We start from the raw sequence: 12,537 nt of genomic DNA, 5'->3' as shown, positions 1-12,537 counted from the left end.
CATATGCCGCCGATGATATCCTCTTGATATGAGCCTCAGGGGACAGGTCTGGCGTAATATTAAAGCTCAGGTCTCTCTCTCCCCCTCCCTGATTCTTGAAGGATTTCTTCTACCAAACCTTGTATCTGCCCTCCTGCTCCCTACACCTATCTTCCTTATTTTTACATTTGTTCAGGTTAAACTCTAATAACCATTGTTAAATCATTCCTTCAGTTTGTCCAGGTCATCTTGTAGCCTCATACTGTCTTCCTCTGTTTTAATGCTTCTCATAATTTTGGCATTATCAGCAAACATTGAGCGGAATGAGTCTATACCTTCTAGATCATTTACATATATCAGAAATAGGACAGGACTGAGTATAGAACCCTGTGGAACTCCGCTGATGACATCACGCCATTCTGAGGTCTCACCCCCTCACAGTAATTCTGCTTCCTATTGCTTAGATACTCCCTTATCCACTCGAACACCCTACCAGTTACTCCTGCCAGTTTCTCCAATTTATGCACCAACCTTTTATGGGGTACTGTGTCAAAAGTTTTCCAACAGTCCAAGAAAATGCAGTCTGCCCATCTTTCTCTTGATTAATCTGTCACCTGGTTGTAGAATTCTATTAACCCGAGATAAGATTTGCCATCATTGGACCCATGTTGGTGGTGTGTCACGAAGTCCCCTTGTCTCCAGATGTGTTACAACGTTTTTTCTCACAATCTTCTCCATCACCTTGTATGGTATACCAGTTAGGGACACTAGCGAGTAGCTCAGTATCACTTGCCTCTCACCCTTTTAGTATACTGGGATTATATTAGCCGTCTTTCATGCCTGGTAGGTCTTCTGTTTCCAGTGACTTACTATACACCATTGAGAGTGGCAGGCAAAGTGCTTCTGCACACTTTTTTAGTATCCATGGAATGATTCCATCAGGTCCAACAGCCTTTCTCACGTCCAGATTCAACAGGTAACTCTCCACCTCATCCCTGATAATTTCGAACTCTTCCAAGGCAGCCTGGTGTATTGTCACCAATCCTTACCTTGCGATGATTTCGGGACCCTACGTCCCCGCGGCCCGGTCTCGACCAGACCTCCTGTTCATGGAATTCTCCTCGTTCTATTGTGAAAACTTTCTGGAATCTTTTGTCGAGTTCTTCACACACCTCTTTGTCATTCTCTGTATCTGTCCTCATCCATTCTTAATTTCATCACCTGTTGTTTCACTGTTCTTTTTGTCCCAATGCGACCGTGGAGCAGTTTTGGTTCGACCTTGGCTTCATTTGCTACATCATTTTCGTACTGTCTCTCTGCTACTCTTCTCACACTGAGGTAATCCTTCCTGGCCCTCTGCTCTCTGGTGTTGTGTTATTTCTGTAGTTCCTCCATGCCCTTGTATTTAATTCCTTTGCTTCCGTATACATGCCCAATTAAACCTGCTTGATACCTGCTTGATGGGGTTCTGGGAGTTCTTCTACTCCCCAAGCCCGGCCCGAGGCCAGGCTCGACTTGTGAGAGTTTGGTCCACCAGGCTGTGGAACCATTGATTCCTTTTTGTGCCATTGGAACCATTGATTCCGTTGGTGCTGTGGAACCAAACCATTGATTCCTTTTTTGGCTTCTTTTATTTCCTTTTGGATCAGGATAAACTTGGGGTGAACTTGTTTACTTCCTCTTGATACTTCCGAGTGACATAATCCATCACGTCTTGTACGGATTTTTTATCCGTACCAAATTTCTTTTAGGAATTTTCTCATTTCAGATTCTCATCTTCTACCAGATACTCAAATATCAGTACACTGTGGTCACTCATTCCAATGAGGCTTCCAACTTAATTTCCCTTACATCCGACTCATTCAGGGTCAATATAAGATCAAGCAAGGCTGGTTCATCATCTCCTCTTATTCTTGTGGGTCACCTTGGCGTGTTGGCTTAGAAAGCTTCTTGTTGCCACGTCCAGGAGCCTAGCTCTCTAGGTGTCTGGTCCTCCATATGGGTCTCTTTGTACGTCTGGTCCTCCATATGGGTCTCTCTGTACTTCTGGTCCTCCATATGGGTCTCTCTGTACGTCTGGTCCTCCATATGGGTCTCTGTACTTCTGGTCCTCCATATGGGTCTCTTTGTACGTCTGGTCCTCCATATGGGTCTCTCTGTACGTCTGGTCCTCCATATGGGTCTCTCTGTACGTCTGGTCCTCCATATGGGTCTCTCTGTACTTCTGGTCCTCCGAGTCTATTTTCCCATGGTTGAAGTCTCCCATAATTAGCAGTCTGGATCCGTTCCTGCAAGTGGCAGAAGCTGCTCTCTCAATTATATTAATGGTAGCTATAATTTTTTTCTAACATATTCCTGTCTGGGTCTTCTGTAATTTGGTGGGGGCTTATATATTACTACTGCTATTATTTCTTGCCCTCCAATTGCTATGGTGCTTAGTATGTAGTCACTGAACCCTTCACAGCCCTGGATAACCATCTCCTCAAAACCCCAAGTCTTATTAGCAGAGCTACTCCACCTCCCCTTCTTTTCCCTCTTTCATTACTACATCTCTCACCCTGTCCATGGAGGACAGAAGAAAATGTATATATGCTGGTTAGCATTGTAAATGTCTGGCCACGTCTGTGGTAGATAATAATAATAATAATAAAAAAATTTACTACATAGTATTTCTGTGGACACACTGCATATATGACTGTGTGTGCGCGCGCGCGCGCTCATGGACGGACGTACTAACACACACGCAGACACGTATAGATGTGCACACAGATGCAGATTATTGATACTTGGTTATCTTGAGGTTATCTTGAGATGATTTCGGGGCTTTAGTGTCCCCGCGGCCCGGTTCTCGACCAGGCCTCCACCCCCCAGGAAGCAGCCCGTGACAGCTGACTAACACATAGGTACCTATTTTACTGCTAGATAACAGGGGCATTAGGGTGAAAGAAACTCTGCCCATTGTTTCTCGCCGGCGCCCGGGATCGAACCCGGGACCACAGGATCACAAATCCAGTGTGCTGTCCGTTCAGTCAACCGGCTCGCCGACTTGGTGACTTCAATTTAAAATCGGGAAGACTATGAAGCAAGAACTGAGGATTTTTGGACTTGCCGATTCGTAAACCTCATCCTGGAATCTTGCATGTATCAACATGTAAACCAGACCACACAAGTGAGGGAAAGTGATGCTTCATAAGTACTGGACTTGGTATTTACCAGGAAAGAAAGAGAGATATTTGACATCTGATATTATATTTGAACGAGAAAGAAGAGAGATATTAGAAATCTGATATTTATTTCAGAACCTTCCTTCATTGAGAGCGACCATGTCCTGCTGGAAATTAGATATGCTAGGCGTTATAATCTAGAAGAGAATGACGAAATTAAAATAGCTGACAAAGATGATTTTAACAGAGGACATTATGGGGGAACTTAGCAAATTATTTAATGAATTTTAATGGAAAGACTTGTTGCTAAGCGAGGAAATAAATGCCAAAATTCCATATGCAAAATTCTGTGAAATATACGATGACGGCACTAAAAATATATACCAAAACAGAGATGCAGGACCAGAAAACAGGATTGGTTCAACAGAAAATGTGAGAGGGGCCATAGAGGGAAAAGACAAGAAAATGGGTACAATACAGGAAGAGGCCTAACCCACAAACACACCAGCACTACAAGCAAGCAAGAAACAATTACACAGCGGTGAGGAGAGAAGCAGAAATAACTTTGAGAAAGGGATAGCGGACAAATGTAACACAGATCCAGGCCTATTCTCTAAATTCATTAAAAGCAAGTTGCAGGTAAAGGATAAAATCCAGAGACTGAGAATAGGGAACAGGTTCTGTGAAAATGAAAACACGTGTGAAACACCAAATGAACAGTTCTAAAAGTGTATTTGTGCGAAATGAAGTTTTCAGAGAGCGAGTCACAATGCCAGTTCCAGAAAACACCATAGAGTACATAGATGTGTCTCGAGACGAAGGGGAATTTTACTCAAGGAGTTAGGAAGAAATAAAGCAGTTGGACCAGATGGAGTTTCACCTCAGGTGCTGAGAATATACAACTGAGCTGAGCATTTAACTTTAACCAATATTCCAGACATCCCTGTCGACAGGAATCTTAATAGATATTTCGAAAAAGTCAAACATATTTCCTTATCTACATAAATAGTAGCCGAGAAGATCTTTTAAATTATTGACCGATTTCATTTACAAGCATGGTAGTCAAAACACTAGAAAAAATAGATAAAACTAAATGGATAGAACACATTTAATGACATGATAAGGGACAGACAGTATGGAGGAGCCGGTCGGCCGAGCGGACAGCACACTGGACTTGTGATCCTGTGGTCCCGGGTTCGATCCCGGGCGCCGGTGAAACAATGGGCAAAAGTTTCTTTCACCCTATGTCCCTGTTACCTAGCAGTAAAATAGGTACCTGGGTATTAGTCAGCTGTCACGGGCTGCTTCCTGGAGGCCTGGTCGAGGACCGGGCCGCAGGGACACTAAAGCCCCGAAATCATCTCAAGATAACCTCAAGAAGAAGATGGTTTTCGAACAGGAAGATCCTGTGTAACAAATCTACTTAATTTTTAAAATAGAGCAACAGAGATTTGACAGGAAAGAGATGGTTAGGTTGACTGTGTTATTTGGACCTTTACAATGTTTTTTGACAGATTCCCCCACAAGAGGTTATTTTGGAAACTGGAACATGCTGGACGGGTGACAGGGAGACTGCCGACATGGAGGAAAATGCTTCTAAATGACAGACAGATGAGAGTGGTAATGAGAAACAATACATCTGACTGGAGGAGTGTCACTAGCGGAGTACCACAGGGCTCAGTTCTGGCACCAATAATGTTCATCGTCTACAAAAACGATCTACCAGAAGAAGGAATACAGAATTATAAGAACATACCAGTCTCTGTGGTGTAGTGGTAAGACACTCGCCTGGCGTTCCGCGAGCGCTTTGTCATGGGTTCGTATCCTGGCCGGGGAGGATTTACTGGGCGCAAATCCTTAACTGTAGCCTCTGTTTAACTCAACAATAAAATGTGTACTTGGTTGTAACAACGAGTCTTCTCGGCGGGGATCGTATTCCAGGGACCTGCCAGAAACGCTACGCGTACTAGTGGTTGTACAAGAATGTAACAACTCATATTATATATATATATATATATATATATATATATATATATATATATATATATATATATATATATATATATATATATATATATATATATATATATATATATATTTTTTTTTTATTTATTTGCGGGTGATGCTATGATACTGGGGAAGATAGGAGACGCCCTTCAAACTGACCTAGAAAAACTAAGTGCTCATAGCACCATGTGGTAAATGTAATTCACTGTGAATAAATGCCATGTTATGGAATGTGATATAAGTGAAAATAGACCACACTCAACTTATAAATTATGTGGGAAGGAATTAAAATAATTCTGAGAGAGAGAGAGAGAGAGAGAGAGAGAGAGAGAGAGAGAGAGAGAGAGAGAGAGAGAGAGAGAGAGAGAGAGAGAGAGAGAGAGAGAGAGAGAGAGAGAGAGAGAGAGAGAGAGAGAGTCAGTCTTGAGGTTGTTCTGTTTAGCAGACAGTGACCAGAAGACATATAGAACATTGTGCGAGGAGCGCATGCGTCACTTTCCATCTTCAGACTGGCTTTGAATTATATGAATGGTGAAATACTAAAGAAACTGTTCATGACTTTTGTAAGACCAAAATTAGAATATGCAGCAGTTGTATGGTGACCAAATCTCAAGAACATCAATAAACTGGAAAAGGTGAAAAGGTTCGCTGCAAAATGGCTTCCAGTCCAGAAAAACAAGAGTTATAAAGAGAGGCTAAAGGCGTTAAATATGATAAAGCTGAAAGATAAAATAAAAGGAGGCGATATGATCACCACTTACAAAATAATAACAGGAATTGACCAAACTAACAAAGGAATTCCTGAAACTGGCAACTTTATTGTATGATGCAGGCGATGAGTCACAATAACGTGGCTGAAGTATGTTGACCAGACTACACACTAGAAATTGAAGGGACGACGACGTTTCGGTCCGTCCTGGACCATTCTCAATCGACTTGAGAATGGTCCAGGACGGACCGAAACGTCGTCGTCCCTTCAATTTCTAGTGTGTGGTCTGGTCAACATACTTTATTGTATGATGACTTACTGTAAATATGTAGCTCTTGTAATAGCACTTTCTCTGTAACTAGCTGACATTGTATCTAAAAGGTGTGAAGGATTGAAGAAATTGTTTATGTAATAATCTAAGATGAGGTCTGATAAAGACCTTTTGTGCCCTCTGTAATGCTTTTGCGCTACCGCTCACAGGATGAGTATGGGGTGCACAATAAACTAGCCGCCTTCGGCGGCAACAATCAAATGGTAACTTTAGGAACAGGAGGTCATAGATTACAGGTAATGAAACAAAGGTGCCGAAGAAATATTAGAAAGTTTTCTTTCGCAAACAGAATGGTAGATGGTTAGAACAAGTTAGGTGAGAAGGTGGTGGAGGCCAAAACCGTCAGTAGTTTCAAATTGTTATACGACGAAGAGTGCTGGGAAGACGGGACACCACGAGCATAGCTCTCATCCTGTAACTACACTTAGGTAATTACACACACACACACACACACAGCAGAAGGAAGACATGGGGGGGGGGGGCTAATGACCCGGATCAGGGACTCATCAACTATCTACACCACTTACGAAACCTGTACATCTTTCTTTCATATCCCAAGGTTATTATTGTTATAAGCAACCTCGTAATTCTTCGGAGCTCATAAGCTGTTTAATAAATATATACACAGCCGCCATTACTGCTGAAAGATGTACAGGTTTCGTGAGTGAGTTGGTAAATGCTTGATCAATCCTGGCCAGGACTAACCCAGTAGGTGTAGTGTACTAGCGTGTGATGCACCCACAATAGTGAACTGGAACTAGCACCAGTACGGGGAACAATGCCCAACTAGCTAACATTACCACTTACAAAATAAAGTTTTCGACTGGGCAGCAGAAAATAACGTGTGTGTAACAGCGATACATTCAAGGTACTCAGGTACGGTAAAAATGAAGACCTTAAATTTAATACAGGGTACAAACCACAATCCAATGTGCCCATAGTAGGAAAGCAACAGGTAAAATATCTGGGAATAATGATGTCTGCCGACCTAACGTTTAGGGAGCATAACCAAGCAAATATTGCGGCAGCCAGAAAAATGATAGGATGGATTACGAGAACTTTCAAATCCAGGGATCCCATCACAATGGTTGTACTATACAAGTCACTTGTGTTGTCCCGTCTTGAGTACTGCTCAGTACTCACTTCCCCCTTCAGAGCGGGAGAGATTTATGAAATAGAGGGAATACAGAGAACATATACTGCATACACAGACACGAGAAAGCATCTAAACTATTCGGATCATCTCATATCTCTTAAAATATACTCTCTAAAAAAGAGATGAGAGAGGTATCAAATAATATACACATGGAATATACTGGAGGGCCAGGTCCTAAATTTGCACAGTAGAATAACAACATACTGGAGTGAAGGATATGGAAGGATATGCAGAACAGAGCCAATGACGAGTAGAGGTGCCAGAGGTACAATCACAAACAAATGTTTGTGATTATAATGTTCATATACAAACACTGCATGAACATCAGAGGTTCACGGGTGTTTAATGTACTCGCGGCGAGCGTAAGAAATATTGCCGGCACAAAAGTGGAAGTCGCCAAGAAACAATTGGACAGTTTTTTATCTACTACAACCATGCACTCCCTAGACCACCACCACCACAACCACCACCACCACCTAGACCACCACCACCACAACCACCACCACCACCTAGAACAGCACCTCCACTACCTCCACCACCTAGAGTACCACCACCCCTACATCACCACTACCACCACCACCTAGAGCAGCAACACCACCACAGTAATACCACCACCACCACCAGCACAGTTACCACCACCACCACAGTAACTACCACCACCAACACAGTTACCACCACCACCACCACAGTAACTACCACCACCAACACAGTTACCACCACCACCAACACAGTTACCACCACCACCACAGTAACTACCACCACCAACACAGTTACCATCACCACAGTAACTACCACCACCACCACAGTTACCACCACCACCACCACCACAGTTACCACCACCACCACAGTTACCACCACCACCACAGTAACTACTACCACCACCAGCACAGTTACCACCATTACAGTAACTACCACCACCAGCACAGTTACCACCACCACCACAGTTACCACCACCACAGTAACTACCACCACCACCACCACCACCACAGTTACCACCACCACAGTAACTACCACCACCACAGTAACTACCACCACAGTTACCACCACCACCACAGTAACTACCACCACCACCACAGTAACTACCACCACCACAGTAACTACCACCACCACAGTAACTACCACCACCACCACCACCACAGTTACCACCACCACAGTAACTACCACCACCACAGTAACTACTACCACCACCACCACCACAGTTACCACCACCACAGTAACTACCACCACCACAGTAACTACCACCACCACCACCACCACAGTTACCACCACCACAGTAACTACCACCACCACAGTAACTACCACCACCACCACCACCACAGTTACCACCACCACAGTTACCACCACCACAGTAACTACCACCACAGTTACCACCACCCCCGCCCTCCACAAAGCACTCGTCACGACAACATAATCACCACACGAGCACAATACACAACACTGTCAACGGAATACGTCACGTAGCGAGAGAGCAATTTGCCTGAACAAGAAAATGTGGTGAAGGGATAAGTGGCGCCAAAATGACTTCAGTATTTACAGCTGTTTAAAGACCCGCTTGTGTCCGTTGGCTTACATTATGTCCAACACGCAGGTGTATATTATGTCCAACACGCAGCAGCAGGTGTACATTATGTCCAACACGCAGCAGCAGGTGTACATTATGTCCAACACGCAGCAGCAGGTGTACATTATGTCCAACACGCAGCAGCAGGTGTACATTATGTCCAACACGCAGCAGCAGGTGTACATTATGTCCAACACGCAGCAGGTGTACATTATGTCCAACACACAGCAGGTGTACATTATGTCCAACACGCAGCAGGTGTACATTATGTCCAACAAGCAGCAGGTGTACATTATGTCCAACACGCAGCAGGTGTACATTATGTCCAACACGCAGCAGGTGTACATTATGTCCAACACGCAGCAGCAGGTGTACATTATGTCCAACACGCAGCAGGTGTACATTATGTCCAACACGCAGCAGCAGGTGTACATTATGTCCAACACGCAGCAGCAGGTGTACATTATGTCCAACACGCAGCAGCAGGTGTACATTATGTCCAACACGCAGCAGGTGTACATTATGTCCAACACGCAGCAGCAGGTGTACATTATGTCCAACACGCAGCAGGTGTACATTATGTCCAACACGCAGCAGCAGGTGTACATTATGTCCAACACGCAGCAGGTGTACATTATGTCCAACACGCAGCAGGTGTACATTATGTCCAACACGCAGCAGCAGGTGTACATTATGTCCAACACGCAGCAGCAGGTGTACATTATGTCCAACACGCAGCAGCAGGTGTACATTATGTCCAACAAACAGCAGGTGTACATTATGTCCAACACGCAGCAGCAGGTGTACATTATGTCCAACACGCAGCAGCAGGTGTACATTATGTCCAACACGCAGCAGCAGGTGTACATTATGTCCAACACGCAGCAGGTGTACATTTACAATATCGCGTCCCCCAGTATACTGCGGCAGTGGTATACTGAGCAACAAGTGTGTATATTCAGTATATCGCGTCCTGAGTATAATACAGCAGAGGTTCACACAGTGCAACAAGTGTATATTTATAATCCTTCCTGGTGAGTATACTGATATACTGAGCCAGTGGAATACTGAGCCTTACCTTGCGGTTTGTGTAAAGAGAGAGATCATTTGTTAAGTGAACATTGGGACCCTGAAGTTGTATAAGTGAGTACCCACACCTCCAATGTAGTGTACTTGGATACGAAAAACTCTGTGATAAGAGTGTGTCACTCTGACGGGAGAGTGTCACACTCTCTGCCAGAGTGTGAGACACTCTGGGAGAGAGTAACCACAGGTGTTGAGTGCAACACTTGGAATTGACTTGAGTTTAAGTGTTTCTCTCCTGATGCTTGAGGATGTAAGGACTTTGATGTGTTAGGTGTTCACTCAGGGGTTGTCTGGTCACCCTCAAGACGGCCTCAACATCAGACATGGACACTCAGGGTATTTTGAGGTTATCTTGAGATGATTTCGGGGCTCAGCGTTCCCGCGGCCCGGTCCTCGATCAGGCCTCCTTTTTGTTACACCCCCCCAGGAAGCAGCCCGTAGCAGCTGTCTAACTCCCAGGTACCTATTTACTGCTAGGTGACGGGGACATCAGGATGAAAGAAACTCTACCCATTTGTCTCCGCCTCCACCGGAGATCGAACCCGGGACCTCAGGACTACGAATCCGAGGCGCTGTCCATTCAGCTGTCAGGCGCCGATAAAGTGCTGTCTTGAGTTATAGTACAGATAACATGTGTTGACATTTCCATTGTCTCTAGGATAGCATGTTAGGAGTTAGGAATTAATTATTGCATTGTTGCAATGATTGTGGTGGTAACTATGAGCCTGACGGCTGTGAGGACAGCGCTCGGGATTCGTAGTCCTAAGGTTCCGAGATTGATCCCCGATGGAGGCGGAAACAAATGGGCAGAGTTTCTTTCACCCTGATGCTCCTGTTCACTTACCAATAAATAGGTACCTGGGAGTTAGACCGCTGCTACGGGCTGCTTCCCGGGGGGATGTGTAACAAAAAGGAGGCCTGATCGAGGACCGAGCCGCAGGGACGCTAAGCCCCGAAATCCTCTCAAGATAACCTCAAGATGGCGTTAAATAAAGGTGATCAGTTATCCCCCTGTGTTTATACATTTTCCCTTAATATTTTCTATATAAGTCAATAATATTTTCGACATAAGTCGTGAAGTGTTTGGTAACTCCTGTGACCCCACGAGTATCCTGTGACCCCACGAGTATCCTGTGACCCCACGAGTATCCTGTGACCCCACGAGTATCCTGTGACCCTACGAGTATCCTGTGACCCCACGAGTATCCTGTGACCCCACGAGTGTCCTTATGAGTCCAATATTCCCCTCCCTGCCTTCAGTAAGCAGTTTTAAAGGACTTCCATCCATCCCTGCTCATGCTATACTAATTAACTGGTCTTCTGCTTAGTCAATTAGCTTAATTAACCCAATTTCAGAAGAAGTGGTGGCGGCGTTATAAGTATTTTGAGTAATCTTTGTTTTTCTTTCAGTGCCATAAAGAATTGTTACGATAACGATTAGTTACGATTTACGTTACGTGGCACTTGTACACGTGGCACTTGTTCACGTGGCACTTGTCCACGTGGCACTTGTCCACACGTGGCACTTGTCCACGTGGCACTTGTCCACACGTGGCACTTGTCCACACGTGGCACTTGTTCACGTGGCACTTGTTCACGTGGCACTTGTCCACACGTGGCACTTGTTCACGTGGCACTTGTCCACACGTGGCACTTGTTCACGTGGCACTTGTCCACACGTGGCACTTGTCCACACGTGGCACTTGTACACGTGGCACTTGTCCACACGTGGCACTTGTCCACACGTGGCACTTGTCCACGTGGCACTTGTCCACACGTGGCACTTGTCCACACGTGGCACTTGTCCACACGTGGCACTTGTCCACGTGGCACTTGTCCACACGTGGCACTTGTTCTCGTGGCACTTGTCCACACGTGGCACTTGTTCTCGTGGCACTTGTCCACACGTGGCACTTGTTCTCGTGGCACTTGTCCACACGTGGCACTTGTTCTCGTGGCACTTGTCCACACGTGGCACTTGTTCTCGTGGCACTTGTCCACACGTGGCACTTGTCCACACGTGGCACTTGTTCTCGTGGCACTTGTCCACACGTGGCACTTGTTCACGTGGCACTTGTCCACACGTGGCACTTGTTCACGTGGCACTTGTCCACACGTGGCACTTGTCCACACGTGGCACTTGTCCACGTGACACTTGTCCACACGTGGCACTTGTACACGTGGCACTTGTCCACACGTGGCACTTGTCCACGTGGCACTTGTCCACGTGGCACTTGTTCACGTGGCACTTGTCCACACGTGGCACTTGTTCACGTGGCACTTGTCCACGTGGCACTTGTCCACGTGGCACTTGTCCACGTGGCACTTGTCCACACGTGGCACTTGTCCACACGTGGCACTTGTACACGTGGCACTTGTCCACGTGGCACTTGTCCACACGTGGCACTTGGTGAGTGAACACCAAGACGTACAAGGGGCGACTGTGGCAAAGGTTTCTATGGTACCAGTGGTGACAATTGTGTTACAACGGTTCCAGCGGTGTCCCACTGGTATGTAACATGGGGGGAGGGATGGAGGGGGTGG

General features: G+C 45.4%; 1 protein-coding gene across 1 annotated transcript; it reads left to right on the top strand.

Annotated features, from left to right (window-relative positions):
• The first annotated feature begins 8,919 nt into the window (after nt 1–8,919).
• Nucleotides 8,920–9,945, top strand: LOC138373214 (uncharacterized). The gene has a single exon (XM_069339250.1). The coding sequence runs from the start codon at nt 8,920–8,922 to the stop codon at nt 9,943–9,945; it is 1,026 nt and encodes a 341-aa protein (XP_069195351.1).
• Nucleotides 9,946–12,537: the final 2,592 nt, after the last annotated feature.

Source organism: Procambarus clarkii, chromosome 41 (assembly GCF_040958095.1).
Source record: "Procambarus clarkii isolate CNS0578487 chromosome 41, FALCON_Pclarkii_2.0, whole genome shotgun sequence".
Taxonomy (NCBI): Eukaryota; Metazoa; Arthropoda; class Malacostraca; order Decapoda; family Cambaridae; genus Procambarus; species Procambarus clarkii.
This window is presented reverse-complemented; position numbering and strand designations above follow the sequence as displayed.

What these genes read in the sequence shown, in the direction of transcription:
- LOC138373214 (XM_069339250.1), top strand. Translation starts at nt 8,920, where the DNA reads ATGTCCAACACGCAGGTGTATATTATGTCCAACACGCAGCAGCAGGTG.